We start from the raw sequence: 16,218 nt of genomic DNA on the forward strand, positions 1-16,218 counted from the left end.
TATTAAAGCTACAATACTACCAACTGCTCATACAATATTAAAATGTCAGTTTCACAATAATTTTTCCAGTCCAAAGAAAAAAAAAAACAAAACACCAAAAACCAAAAAACTGGCATGTTCTGTTTATTAGAAAACCCAAGCACCAAGTAAGGGATTTCTTTACAAGCATCTGAGCGCTAATATGAAATACTCGTTAGATTTTCTGATACTTTTTATGGATGAAACAGGAGCGACTTATGGTAGGCAATACTGAAGGAAGTCACAGCCAGGGAATGTTTTAGTGTTAGAGGAAATTTTCATAGCTCTTCTAGAAAAAAAATCAGAGCTGGAATCTTCCAAAGATCAAAGCTAATTTATCTCTTTTTAGCTTCAAAATATATGGCTCAGGTGATCTGAAAGACAGGTCCTGAGAAAAAAACACTATTTCTGTCATTAAAGAAAAGTAAAAAATAAAAAGCACATTCCAAAAACCAAACCACTACCAGGAAAAAGAATAGCCATTTGATTGCAACGCTGCCATGTTCCCTGCTACTGAGCAGACACCTGAGACATGTTGGGACATGCCTTTTGCTAAACCCGCGGAACACTGCACAAATCTGTCCAGCCTTTATGTCGTTTCCATCTCATTCCAGCCTGGGAGAGAGCAGACAGTAAATTCTGCAAATACCCAATCTACAGCAAACTTCACAGTGTGTGTGAGAAAACGAAACAGCTTGGCAACTGTGTCATGGTTAGAGCTTAAGGTTAAATGAGGCAATTATACGAAGAGCTTGCTAAGAGCCCAGGAAGACAAAGAATTCAGGTACCGGAGGTAGCAGCAGGTTGGGGGTGCATAAAGAGGCTTCTACCAGAAGAGCACACAGTTCTCCTTAATCTGGAGCAAAACTTAATATTTTTTTCTCTTGCTATTCATTTCTGTCGACTTGTAAGTGTGCTCCTTCTCCTCTGGGCTGGTCTGCTCTGAGACAGTAGCCTGTTATTACTGCTATCTGCTCCAGCAACAGAGGTCTGGTTGGTATGGTAAGGAATACAGACCTCACAAAGTATTCTGATGTGTCATCACGATTCCACATAATAGGATTGTTGATTTTCTCCAGATTAGGAAAACTAGCTTCTACACAGGAAATTTAATGCCAGTTACTATCAGAGCCCCTGAATTCTCAAGAAGAAAAATAGACATGAGTTCCTCTGCCCATCCACTGAAAAAGGATAGGAATAAGCCTCTCTTGGCTCAGCAGCAACATCTGTGGGGCTGGTGGCACAGTGCCTTGAAGCACCCACATCTGTTGAAAGGTCTGTCCAGGCCTCATGCACTCCTAAATGACAATTTCCCCCTTCTTTTCTTCCTTTGAACTTTAAACCACTTACTGAACATTTATCGCAACTCATTTACTTTCACCCCTGTTCTTTTCATTTTTCCTATTCATACACTTACTATTGGTTAAATATATTTTTAGATTAAAATCTTATAAAAATGTAATACTGGATACTGCATTTTGCCTCAAACAAAGCAAAACAGTTCACATGCAAAATTCACTGTCGCAATTTGTTTTCATATGCCACACGCAGGATATCACACAAACATTATTACATGTTAGGATGTCAGTAGCAATTCTAGCCACTCCACAGCTCCATAAATTAATCTAATCAGGCTTGACATTACTAAACTGTTCATTAATATGAACAAATAGGGAAAACTCAACTAGGAAATCAAATGTATCTCCTAAGTTTAGCATGTCAGGACTTAGCTCCTAATGGTTGAAAATGGAGATCATATGAATACTGATACACCTCTCAGTCTAAGTGACAGAAAATTTACAAGCGACTGCACATTGCATTGTCTTGAAACTACTGGATATTAAGAATATGTTTTAAAGTAACAATTAATAAACTGAATTTTGTTACAGAAGAAAGTAGGAAGGCAGTCTGCATTCTTCTCACCAGAAGTGCACAGGTTTATTCTTTTTTTTTTTTTTACACCATTCAGTATCTCTTTCTTTCTTTCTTTCTTTCTTTCTTTCTTTCTTTCTTTCTTTCTTTCTTTCTTTCTTTCTTTCTTTCTTTCTTTCTTTCTTTCTTTCTTTCTTTCTTTCTTCTTTCTTTCTTTCTTTCTTTCTTTCTTTCTTTCTTTCTTTCTTTCTTTCTTTCCTTTCCTTCTTTCCTTCTTTCCTTCTTTCCTTCCTTTCCTTCTTCTTTCTTTCTTTCTTTCTTTCTTTCTTTCCTTTCTTTCTTTCTTTCTTTCTTTCTTTCTTTCTTTCTTCTTTCTTTCTTTCTTTCTTTCTTTCTTCTTTCTCTTCTTTCTTTCTTTCTTTCTTTCTTTCTTTCTTTCTTTCTTTCTTTCTTTCTTTCTTTTCTTTCTTTCTTTCCTTCTTTCTTTCTTCCTTTCTTTCTTTCTTCCTTCTTTCTTTCTTTCTTTTCTTTCCTTTCTTCCTTTCTTTCTTTCTTCTTTCCTTTCTTCTTTCTTTCTTTCTTTCTTTCTTTCTTCTTTCTTTCTTTCTTTCTTTCTTTCTTTCTTTCTTTCTTTCTTTCTTTCTTTCTTCTTTCTTTCTTTCTTTCTTTCTTTCTTTCTTTCTTTCTTTCTTTCTCTTTCTTTCTCTCTTTCTTTCTCTCTTTTCTTTCTTTCTCTCTTTCTTTCTTTCTTTCTTTCTTTCTTTCTTTCTTTCTTTCTTTCTTTCTTTCTTTCTTTCTTTCTTTCTTTCTTTCTTTCTTTCTTTCTTTCTTTCTTTCTTTCTTTCTTTCTTTCTTTCTTTCTTTCTTTCTTTCTTTCTTTCTTTCTTTCTTTCTTTCTTTCTTTCTTCTTTCTTTCTTTCTTTCTTTTTTCTGGAGAGAAACTTCTAAAATTAACACTGTATGTGTTTCCCTCATCATTCTGCTCATTGCTTTGCAACCTGAAACTACTTTATTCCATGATGTGGGAAAAAAAGATTTTTTTTCAAGTGTATTTTGTAAAACTGCCAGATGAGAACACTAGGATTTCTGTACAGAGGCCATCGTGCTGAGACTTACCTTCTCTACTGAGCTAAAACAACCAATTTCCCAATTTGAAGGAAAGCATAGTAAGATGAGTGGAAATGAAAATAAATGCTTTAGGGGGAAAAGACCTGTGTCTCTGTGTGAGCACATAGGTTTAAAAACAAAATTTCTGTGATATACCAAATATTATCTCCCATGTGAAGCAACCCTTTTTCTCTTTTGTGTTACAATCAGATTTTCCACATAAGAAATGGAACACTTATAAATGATTCTTCTGAGAAGCATGAGAGAAACTGTGCCTAAGATGAGCTTCTTGCCATTTTAATTTTAGAGTAGTATTACAGTATTCCTTCAAAGACTTCAGATATTAGGATTAATAAAGCAGTACCAATTTTAAAAAGCAAATTTCCTTACTATTTCTTTTTCCTACTCTGTCTTTTTTGAAAAAGTGCACTTTACCACACTCTGTGTTATTTAGTTTTGAGGGAAAATGTTTCAATTTTATCAGTTTGTGCCATCTGCTTCACCTTTTGTCAAGTACAAAAAAAATAAATTGCATCTATTGTTTGTTAGGATCATCCAGAGAACAAAATTGTACAAAATATAAGGAAAAAATGAACCATAAAGCGATAAAAATTGAAAGGATTATTTATGGTGTGGTGTTACAACATTAGCTTATTTTGTTAAATAGGCCAGTTTCCATTAGAATAGTGTGCCTCTGCTTTAGAGCCTAACTACAATATTCACCCTTTCCCTGTATGCGCTTAGAAGCTATTCAGTGCCCTAAGGAACTCTAATTAAACACAGTGTGGCATCCAATGCTGACAGGAAGTCTTAGGGACATTTAACTGTCCTTTTGTAAGACATACAATAAATACTTTGAAAGTCATTTAAGCTACAGAATGAAAGAAAGAAGGGAAGGGAGAGAGGGAGGAAGTAAAATCAAAACAAACTAAAGATCCCTGGTTATATCAAGGATGTCCAACAGCTGCAAGAACTACTTGCCAAAAGCCCAAAAGCCATTGCTACTTTGAAAATCAATTTACATGTATCCTTAAAAGGATCAACAAATGTCTTCTTTTGCTTACAATTTATTTGGTAGTTTAATATAAATTGCTTCACCGAGATGTCCGAACCCAGACACCTGCTGCTGATCTTGAATTTGTTGGAAGAGGGCAAATTGGTGTCACGTTTTTTACAAACTCAGAGCTGTGTGCTGCTCTTGGCCATACATGCACATCTCAGAATTTCTCTGCAGAGTAGGAGGGATGCTTTCCCAGCCCACTATGGTACTATGGGTAAATTCTCTAGACACAAACCATCAACTATCTTTAATATCCATCTGTAAGTTAAACTTCCAAATTTTGGAAAAGCTTTGGAACCTTCTCTTAGGAAAGAGAAGGTTCATGTGCTTTGTTGTACTGCCTGCTTGGTTCCCATATACAAAAAACAAAGTGGTATGCATGACATTTATTACATATTCCACCCATTTAAAAGGGTGCTATTGCTGTACAGCTAGGAGAAGGTGTTTCCCCAAATTTAACCAAAAGTCAGCTTAACTGTAAGAGCAGACAAAAGTGTAATTAACTGACACTTCTTCCTAAGCTGTTTAGAAGCCTTGACCAAAAGCAGGCAAGTCCCATAAGCATAACTTTTTGGCACTGCAATCAGGCTCTCACATAGTGCAGCGCAAAATAGCTGCAATTACACTGTAAAATTCAGGGGCATTTGATTTCTATAGTATTTCTATAGTATGACAGAGGAGGTACAGCTTTTCTGGAGGTTTGTTTTTATTCACTTTTGCATGTGCTTGGCATAATTGTGTGGAAGTTTCTGAACTAGTAAGTAGTGGACTAGTAAGCGTAACAGAATGAAATAAAATATTAACCATTTTTTCAATGTTCCCTGGCAACTTCTTTCTTCTGTTCATTCCTTCCTTTAAAATGAAGGAAAAACCAGCCACTTGCAATAGTTTCTTCAGATAACAAGTTGCAGATAATACAGACACAGCTTCTGGCTTCACGTGCATGTCTCAGGGTCACACCTGGTAAGATTGAATATTGGCTAGGAGAAACATAATCTCTGCTCTGAAGAATAGAAAGAAGGCTGTCCTATGCACAGACATTGTGTCTGCTCCACAGTGTTAATCATGTTAGTTACAATACACACTTGATGTTTAAATTAATTAATTTTCTAAGTCCATGTTGAACTCATACTTCTATCACTGCATAACATAGATCCTTCACAATTTAATCACTAATGCTTAGAAAATGTGTAAATGGAAGATTAAAGCCAAGTAAATAACGTAATGTGGGAAGAAGCCAGAATCTTGTGTGGTAGCAAATAACACAAACCAGTACTTCTGCCTTGAATTACACATATTCTAGGTTTTTCATGAGAAAAAAAAAAAATGGTGTTGTTCAAAATAACAAATGTAGGTGTAGAATAAAATGTCTCCATTCCCATTACAGACAGCTAACTATGCTTCTTCTGAGTCTATCATACAGCTCTGGACCAAACAATTTTAAGTTACATACTTGTTTGTGACAATATAATTATGAGCCCTACTAGGATACTGTGTAAGTGGAGTAAAAAAAAAAAAATAATAATAATTACTACACCAAAAAAAATTACATTCTAAAGTAGATAAGAGAAATACGTCATGAAAAAAGAAGAGTTATGGCTGATTCACTGAAGCCTTGTTATCTACAAATTTCTGGTCTCAGCCTATGCAGTTTGTAAAAGGACACTTAAAGAGGTGGACAAGTAGATCTGCGGTAGTGGATCAAAATTCTCTGATAAGAGTCCATGTCTCACACCAAGGTAAAATACAGACTTCCCTCCAACCCTGAAATTAGAAAGGAAACTAACACACAGGGGCTAGAAAGAAACTGCAGCATGTTCCAGCCAGATCCCCAAACTGGATTGTGAGAGAGGGGGCCAAGAAATCTGCCAAGGCAAACATTTGCTGTTTAATGTGGACCAGCTTGGGACAATTTTTGCCTCAGTTCCTCATTTGTTAGATAGGAACAATATTCCCAGCTTTCAAGAGAGAGTATGCACCCTAAACATTTTTAAGTTATCTGATTGCTAATAGTGAAAGGCACAGAAATTCTGAAGATTGACCTTATATCCATTTGATGTATAAGAAACGGAGAGACAAAGGTTAAACAAGTTGCTGCAGTCACACATGGAGACAGGAGCATAGCCAGAAATTGAATCCAGACCTCTGAAATTACAGTCCAGTCTTTTAACCACAAAATTCTTCTTCTTGCTTGATTAAAGCAGGAAACCAGAACACAAAGTATGTGCTTATTCTCCAACTTCAACATGGTACCACAAATATCTATAGAAAAATATATATACTTCAGATATGGTCATCTCAGTTAAGTGTGTATTCTGAAACAAAAGGCAAGTATTTTTTTACAGCAAACATTTTTTTCAGGAGTGGTCTGTAGTAGTTTTATGATTTGTATCAGTATTCCATATCTTAACATCATGTAGTGCACTGCGAGTTAAAGAGTTAATGATGCAGTTCTGTGGATTGTTCTTAGTTCCAGTTACTTGGTCTCAAAAAAGCAAACTACAGCTCTCAGAAGACTTCATAATTGCATTTCTGTTTTCCATTCAGAGTGAAGGATAAAACTGTCTGGGAGGCACAACACTGTCTATTTCTCTGCCCGCTTTGCTGTGTGTTCTCCCTGTCTGTCTCACCTACAGCATTAGAGCAAGGTTTTTGGTTTGAGACACTCTGTCTCTCATTTTATTTATTAGCTTCAATTCCAATTATATTGTATTTTATTGTATTGCCTCTCATTCCACTATCATATTTAGTGAATTTGTTGTTTTTCTTAGCTTGTTACCACTGTTTGTTTCATCTAGGCCCATCTCCCTATCTTTTCCCCTCTCTCCTCACCCTTCTCCTAGGGTGTGGGAGTGTGAGTCCCTTCGTCCCCTATCACCAAACTAGGCTGAACCAGGCCGTACCTAGTATGTGATAGAAGTCCTATTTTTTAACACCTAGTACTTAGATGCCTGAATAATTGTAAATTCTGATTTGAAATAACCATGTTTTGGGTATAAAAACATCTGTTAATGTGAAATGTAAGAAGCATCCTGTGCCTGAACTACATTTAGACTAGAAAAGAGTTTTTGCCTCTCCAAGGAAAGGAAAGAGATACAAGTGGTAGTGCTGCTGTTCAACTGTAGGGAAGTATTTCTCCTTTGTAAAGTGTTTACTTTTACTTGCCAGACAGATCCAGTTAACAAAATGGTTTTTGCCCACGGCTTCGGTTCTCTTCCTGGATGACCTCAGACATGGACAGGGAGGTGAGCTCGGTTCAAAGTACTCCAGTGTCCCATTCCCTTTCTTACTCTTTTTCAAGGTCTCAGCCTCTTTTCCAGCTTGCGATAATGTGCAAATTTATCACATACTTGCACCCACAACAAGGCTGTATGACCACCTCTCACATCAGACACAAGGTCACCACTGTGCAAGGGCACAGGTGTGCTTTGTCTACATAATAAACATGGGCTATGCAAGCTCACCCTTACCTTGGGATTCCTCATCAGTCTTAACTCATATGAGCAGTTGGACTAGAAGATCTTTTCAAGGGTCCCTTCCAACTTAAACAATTCTATGATTCCATGTTATTAGTCTTCAAAGACATTCTATTTTCAATTATTTGAAAGAATTTTTTTCTCATCTACAGTTTTTTTCTTATTTTCAACTGACTTATTTTCTGAGTTCTTGCTATTAACACACACTACCTGAATGAAACAACGTTTGTGAGGACTGCAAATTTATTCTGAATTGTTTGTATCCCAAAAGCTCCTCCCTAAGGTAATGGCCACTCCTATTTAATAAAGATGTTTCTTCCCACCTGTTTTTCCTTACAATTGTTAAGTAGACAGTCATCTGTGACTGAAAATTTAGAACCAGTATTAATCAGAGCTCAATTAATAAATGAATTCTTATGCTTTAAAACCCTAGTTCCCCTATGCAGCACTTAGAAGAAGACATTCAGTTCCTGCCATAATAAGCAGACCACACCAAGTACACATGTGAAAAGCATAGCACTTGTAACAGAGTGCTCTTGTGCTCTTTTCGTTTCTGCTAAAACCTTACCTTAGTTTCCAGAAGACTTTACTGCCAACAAATTGTTTGGTATCTTCCATCCCAAATCCCCTCAAAGAAGTTTCCACTACTGTCAAAGACTACATGAGGAATGATGTCTTCAAACCAGGAATTTGCTTGATCGGTAAAATTTAATCTAACTTTTCAAGTTAAGAGAAAAGTAAGTTAAACTACTGAAGAGTTCTTAGAATAATATTGTCTTGTAAGAGCAGCATCTCAGGAAGGGAAGGCAGCTGCTTCTGCCTTTCTATTCTTAGATTTGAAGAGATTTGCATCCACTGCTTAAAAGTAAACTATGCTAAAATACCATTCTTTGATATATACAATCCAATTTTTTAATGTCCACACATTCACACCTTTCTCATCGGACAGAACATCTCTCTTGAGAAGGGAAAAAGTAAATGATGTTACTAATGCAAAAAATATAGCAGCATTAAGCAGGAAAAGAAAGAATTCACCCTGCTGGCTGGTTTTATAGTAGTGCAGTCCTCTAGTAACATGGTCCTATGTACAGAAAAAGGCTGCTCAGAGGTAGTGTTTTTCCTTGTGTTTTTTTTTTTTGTTTGTTTGTTTTGTTGTTGTTGTTTTAGTTCCTTTATAATCAAATTTCAACTAGCTATTAATTTTTGATAAATAATTTGGATAGATTATATTTTCCATTTCTATAGAATTGTAACTTTCTGTAACTTTCACAGAAGATAAATACTTCTTCAACCTCTCCAAAAGACAAAACAAAACCATAAAACAAACAAAACAACACAAAAAGAACAAGAAACAACAACAACAAAAGTCCCTAACTTGCACACAAGGTGTTCACTTTGAAAATGTTGATGAAATGTTCACATTTTGTTTTTAATGGAAATTTCTTGACTTCACTACAAGAAATTCAAGGCCCTTTTTTTGCACTGCTAAACATGACTTCATAATGCACATTTTATCTACAGCAATTCTAAATTTTTAGATAATTTCTAAAAATCCATAGCGAAACACATGGGATACGTAAAAATACCTTGCTAGATGTTATCTGTATAGATAAAGGTTTTTATCCTGTAATATTCCATTAGGTACAGTTTTAAACCAAGATACAGTGGTTTTAGGTTTCAAAACTTTCAATTAAGCATGTCTTTTTGGAAACATTAATGCCAGGAGGAATGGCACTCTGGGAGGTTCAACACCAGACAGTGTTGTGTAGCCAGCAAACGAAGAGCCCACTGTTCTATATCAGTCCCTTCCAAGCATCTAGGTATTTCAGTAATCATTTTCCCCATTTCTTTTCTCTGGTTTATAAGTTGACGAGCACAATTTTAAACAAAATATTCAATAAAAAACAAACAAACAAACAAACAAAAAAACTAGCACTACCAAATTATAGCATTTTATTTGCAAGAGTCATGGAGCAGAGGAACATAGGAACAACTGTAAGGCATAGGAAGAGAAAATAGAAAGAAGAGTAATGTAAGAAGAAAGGATGTGAAAATTGGAAAGATGTACAGAACTGGTTAAATAGGAAGGTGCAAAAAAATGGAAATAGAAGTTATACAATTAGGTAAAAATATACCATTACTGCACACCCCTACACCTCATACGCTAATTCTCTCAAGACTTCCCTCTCAACCTCCAAGCTCAGGCACTTTTTCTTAAGTTTCAGCTGTCTCTTCCATTTAGTGGATGTGCAAAATATCTGCCAGCATTATACTTTTTACTTTTCATCTCACTTCCAATGGTAGGCCCAAAAACAAGATGGCAAGCTACTGCTTCAAGGTCCAACACTTATGTCATTAGTTCAGGATCAGTTTAGAGGTGTCATAATCCCTAACTACTCTTCAGCTGTATTTGAGAACAGTGTTCTCTGAACTTAAGTTCAGTGCTTCAGTATGTGTATTTTAGTTCACTATCTCCTGTCTCTGTCACTGCCTTTCCATCTTGTAAAAGATCACAAAGCTTCCTGGCAACTCACTGATTTCCCTTTGTAGGGCAATTGTAAAACAGTTTTCTGAAATAAATTGTGTGCAATCTTAAATAGGATTTCAGTTACTAGAAAAATGATTACATTTTTTTCAGTACACAGTTTTGAACAGCTGAATAGCAATCAATTTCAAGAAAAATATGAAACCTTGTGAAAATTATCTGAATTCATTTGCACATACTATGCATACATAAAATTAAAGAATGTGGTATTATTTTCGTATATGTAAGACTGTTGATTGATTGAGATATAAAGGGAATGGAGTAGTGGTCAGACCATTGCAGCCACGTACGGCATTGCCACCCAAGTCATTGGCACTTCAGTACTCACAAACACTGATTAGAAATATACACTTGAAAAACATCCACGTGTCTTCACAAAGTTGCTTTACTACATTACCAATGGTAACTTCATGCAATTAACACAGAAAAGGTCTCATGCTGCATTTCTCATGTTATTAACTGATAGGCTGTAAAACCTATGTAAAGAAACTACACAGTACATGCTATTGAAACTAAAACTAATAACTAATCTGCAAGCGAGCTGAAATAGCTAAGAAAAATCACTAAGTCACCACTGAAGTCAAAATGACACCTAACAAACAGGGGTTACTCAATTGTTCAAAGAGAAGATTTTAATCCTGTTTTATCTTACTTTTCAAGCCAGAACAGTATGACATGGGTAGATTTACAACTGCAGCAACCTAAGCATTTTATCCATTCATTTTTAACCACTCATCCAGCCAATACTTGCCCTGTAAATAAATAACGTTCAAACATCATGACTCTGTGGTATTCTGATTGTTCAGAATATGAAAAAAGCAAAGATAAACTTCTCAGAAACATCTGACCAAACTCAAACTCACAGAAACATAATGCTATCCCAATCAGTCATCTGTGAGTTTTCAATCATACTAGATATTTTTAGCAAAAACATTGTGGTCAAAGGCAGTATTTACTGAGTTTATGAAACAAATTCTTACAGAACAAAATTGGCCAGAGTACATTAAGTAATTTTCCAACATGTACTTACTGAAGATTGTGATTTGGGCTGTTTGTTGGACCTGCAAATATAAAATAAACAAACATTGCTCGCAAATTTGGCTCAAGGAAACTGCATTAAAAAAGTCAATAGCAAACTGTCTCTTCAAGGAAAGTTAACCTCAAGATTCAAACAAAAGCCTCTAGGTTCCCACAAGTAATTACATACTGCTATTTTCAAAACCACAAATAAAAATCACACGTATCTTCTGTCTGTTCAGGCAGAAACCTGCGTGGACATTATTTCTGCTGCAAAATATCTGCTGCCATAAAAACACAGGCTGTTAAAGGCCAATATGTTATCTAGACACACCCTTTTCACCTTTCTGAGCCCTACCTGAGCATTCCAATCAGTTTATGATACAGCAAGGTTAAGCACCTAACCTTTGTCAAGCTGACGGATAGCCAGTGCTTAATGAATCACTACAAACAAACAATTGAGTATTCATTATCATTAAAAAATCAGAGGAAATTTTAGGAAATTGTGTCTTGAATTATTTTTTCATGGCATTAAAAACACAAGAAAAAGAAATAAAACCTTTGCTTCCAGATGGAATGATCAAGTCTTGAACAGTCAATGCAAGTACTTCTTATTAGGCTGTGTACCTTTAGCTCTCAAAGAGAAGAACTTGAGGCCAGGCTTCATGGAGCAGTACAAACATGATATTTCACAAGGATGGGCTCAGCAATACTGAACACCACCTGTTCAGCATTTTTTTTTTCTTCAACAGAAATTAAAAGTTTTTTCCATCTGCATTTACTTCCTTTTATTACTGGTGAATGGGTATCATGTTTAACTCACTGAGCTCTGTGCTAGGGAAAAGGTGCTTGGCAATAGCTTTATTTACTCTCTTTCACACTGAGAATTCTTAAAACATAAATTTATTTCTTATTGTATTACTAGAAAAACTAATACCTAGCCTATAATGAACTACAAGCAATTATAAAACCCAGAAACTCACCAAGCCTCACGAACAACACTCCTGTTGCTGTTATCGTCTTCATCCCATTAGAAGCCACACACTGGTAGTATCCTGTGTCTGTCGTATCAAGATCTTGGATTCTCAGACGTGAACCATAATCTGTTTTTCTTATGATGATACGCCTCGGCTCCTGAACCACTGGAGCATCATTTTTTAGCCATCTGACATTTGGAGATGGATTTCCTGCTACTTTGCAGTGGAGGATCGCTGTCTGCCCCTGGACTATGGTGATATTGTTTACTGGTTCCAAAAAGGTCAGAAAGTAACCTAAAAGGGTAAAAGGTCAGAAAAGTTAAAACTTTGCTTGGCTTGGGATAAAGGCCAAAGGTTTTTTATGAGTGGATCTTGGCAAGAGTTGCAGTTTTCTTTCAAGTATATACCAAAAAAAAAAAGAAAGGTCCCAATTCACTGTCCTAGGTATATATCCAAATTGTCTCTGATTGACTTCATGCTACTCTGCAGGTAAGTATGTGGACCAGAAGGTAAAGCATGAACTAATGCTATTACAATTTTATCTTCTTTCACCTATTCTGAAGCTGCATTTTTAACTGATTATAAGCTGCTATTTTTTTAATGTCAAGTCCCAAAATAGTGCCAAAATGGACAAAGAAAAGACTGCATGTACATTAAGTAATCAGGTTTCATGGGTTTTAGATTTATAAATGGAAAATAAAAACACTAATTTGTGATTTGTTGAAAGCAGTGGGTTTGTCAGAAAGCCTTTACACTACACCAGTAATTTCAAGTGATAAAAAATTGAACAACGGGTGGAAGCACAATGTAAAAACACTTTTCAGTAATAAGTTCCATAGGTTATTATTTTTAAATTTAGTTTGTTCTTACAGCTGATGCATATCAGCCACTGAAAGCTTGAGAGCATTTAATTTCTCTGTAATAGTAAAGGGATTGTCAAAACATATCAGAAAAGTATCCATCTGTCACCTTAATGTTTGCTCTGATGAATTTATACTATCTGCACACTGCATTAGATGCACTTCATATTGCACTTCATAATTATGTCAACTGAATCTAAATAAAAGTTAACTTAGATAAATGTCTACAAGTGCCATTTCCTGCTGAGTTAGAAAATTTTGCAGTTTTTTAATTAGGAAATAGCACATTACTGTGTAGGAATCTAATACTAGAATATAACAGTCAACTTTTTCAGCCTAATTGCTGAAATATTTAAACAAAATGGATGCTTGGTTTTTATTTACATTTAACATGACCATGAAAATCAGTTTTCCTGTAATAGATTTTAGTTGTAGCATTGGAAAGAGGAAAGAGGAACGTGTGACAGTAGAAACATCAAAATATTCTAAGTTTGGAAAGCAAAATTTTGCTGAAAAATTGGGTTTTACTGAGCATTACACTGTTCCCACAAAGCAACTCATACTCTAGAGAGTATAATATGAAAATACAATGTAGACAAGTGTGAATTTAATATGTCAGTACACAGAAAATTAAGTAAGATCCAAATACATTTCTATTCTCTACACAACACTGCTAAGGAAAAATATTTTGTTAGCTTTTTCCTTATAAATATTTTTTTCTTTCTGTGTGTAATCTTACATTAATTTTCCCCATTTTGATTGAACACAGAATATATATATATTTAGGCATAGTTTTAAAAAAAGGGGGCAGAGGAGATAAAAACTACAATGAATGCTTTCTGCAAGGTCTTTCCTATCATTTCTTGTGGTTCACAGTCCACAGCTGCAGTTAGAGTTACTAGAATTATATTCTGGCAGGTAAGAGGAAAACAAACTACCTCCTGTCTTACAACAAATTATCCTGCCTGTTACAGGCAACAGAAAAAATTTACCAAAACTATAAGCCAACAATTGACATGCATAAGCATTTCTATACACAAGGCTCTACGATCCCTCACAAAGCAGAAAAGGATTTTCCATAGCTATTTCATTTTTAGTTCATTATTTAAAGAATGCAAAAATATATTTTGTTAATTTTTCATAACCTGTAGCAGTTTATTTTCAAACAACACAGCTGAGGCAGGGTATGTGTGCAGGAACACAAGAAGTCAATTTGCAGTAACTTGAAAAATGTTGAAAAGAAGTCAGTTTGTGGTAACCTGAAATACAGTCAAAAATGAATTGACATAGACAATAGCAAGACAGAAGAATAAATATATGAAAAGAAATGGGAAAGTGAGCGAGTAAAAAATTATTCTAATTCTAGCAAAAAACTAACAACACAGAAGAACGTGAAAGTGCAATGACATCCAGTCATACCAATGGTAGTGTGCTCTTGGGTGGAAGAAGATTGGAGTCAACAACACAAGGCCACAAGAGCATCAACTCAAGGAACAGCTCAGTGCCCACAGAGGTGTCTGAATATACACATACAAATGAAGAAGTAGATTCTTAGATGTAGCCAGTATGAGGTACAATTTCTTAGCCTGAAGTCACTCCTGATTACAAAGAAGTGAAAGAGGCAAAAAGAATGCTTTCCATGATGATGGGGCCAGTTGAGGACTGTAAACAAACTGCTCAGTGAGTGTTCTCTGCTTCTCTACACGTTCTTCTGCTTCTTTGCTGCACTTTTTGTTCCTAACACACAGGGATATGAAAAGTCTGCAATATTCTTGTGCTGTGGTCAACTTCTGTGTTGATGGCCGGCTTATAGTTCGCTTAAACATGTATCACTATATCACTTTTCCTGACTTAACCTGAGTTGAGTTTTCTGCTCAGAACAATTATGGATATTATGTTTAAATTAATCCAGCTGAAAACAGGTCGTAAATTTAATTATTAAGATCAAGAATTATTGCTAATTCAAGACTAAGTCAATACCAAACCTTGCTGTTATTCCAATTAAACTGGGATTGTTGGAGGAAGCAATCTGATACATAACTTAAGCAATACAAAATATTTCATATACATTTATGAGTAAGATGCCATTAATAATTTGAACAAAATTATTACCACCAAAATCAATGCTAAAGATTTATGAACTAATTCAAATACATTGTGATTGGATGCACTTCCCCTGAAGTCAGTGTAATCCACCTCCTAAAGATCAGAATTCGGATTTAGCTCATTATTGCTCCTGCCAATTATATTTTGTGCAGTGTTTTAAATTATCCTGTTATTACAAATGAAGTAATAAATATTTTAACCTGAGTTTTGAAGCAATTATGTTTTCGTCAAAATTCTGTGGAGAAGCTTGGGAGCATTAGAGCAACACCTACCCACTGCCTCTGTCAGTATCCTTAAGAACATACTGTTTCAGCTTCATTTCCTCTTTGAAAAATGATGCTGAAGTCTGGCATTTGTACTTACAGAATCTGAAGTGACTGAGTGGGCAGCCATTACTAATGCTGTCCTGTTATTTGACACTGACTTCAAATAATATAAAATTGCAGATCTTCCAAACTCAGTGAAAATTTTTACCAATCATATTCTAAAGAACATTTTCCTTATTTAATTTCTGTGGTGATAATTAGCAGTTACTTTTTGTGATGCATGGCACACCACATTCACAATTTGATGCAATGGTTTCGGAAAAAAAATGAACTAGTTCCCAGGCTAAAACAGTTGGTTCTAAAACCAACTTCTAAATATCTTTAGTTATTCTAGATCAAGTTCTGGCTTAGAGAACTTTGACGAGAGCTCTATTTTTTGTTAATTTCATTGTTCCTTCTCCCTATGTAGGTTTAAAAAACAATCAGGCATTACTCATTTTGAAACCAGCTTCGTGATCATCTCTACGAGTAGCAATTACCAACAATTTGTAACTTGTTGTTTCAGAAATTCTCAATCCAGTTAAGTCTCACATAATGTACTTATCAATATTATCTTCCAAATCATAGAATCACAGAATCAAAAGGTTGGAAAGCACCTACGAGATTATCTAGTCCAACTGTACTCCCATTACCATTACTAAACCACTGAGCTACTAAACCATATCTTGTATATCGTCTGGATGACGTGCTGCGTGATATGGTTTAGTACTAGTGGTGGCAATGGTGATGAGGAGACGGTTGGACTGGATGATCTTATAGGTCGTTTCCAACCTTGTGATTCTATGATTCTATGATTGTAGCTCCTCATCCAGGCACCTCTTGAACACTGCCAGGGACAGCGACTCCACTACCTT

The 16,218-nt window shown here is 35.5% G+C and overlaps 1 protein-coding gene across 1 annotated transcript in view; it reads right to left on the bottom strand.

Annotated features, from left to right (window-relative positions):
* Nucleotides 1–16,218, bottom strand: part of ROR2 (receptor tyrosine kinase like orphan receptor 2) — a gene marked incomplete at both ends in the record, with an annotated part of 152,279 nt that overhangs the window by 20,421 nt on the left and 115,640 nt on the right. The window contains 2 exons of the mRNA XM_079548426.1: nucleotides 11,109–11,139; nucleotides 12,079–12,366. Of these exons, the coding sequence (XP_079404552.1) occupies nucleotides 11,109–11,139; nucleotides 12,079–12,366 (319 nt within the window). The remainder of the gene's footprint in view (nucleotides 1–11,108; nucleotides 11,140–12,078; nucleotides 12,367–16,218) is intronic.

Source organism: Tetrao urogallus, assembly GCF_951394365.1.
Source record: "Tetrao urogallus genome assembly, chromosome: Z".
NCBI lineage: Eukaryota > Metazoa > Chordata > Aves > Galliformes > Phasianidae > Tetrao > Tetrao urogallus.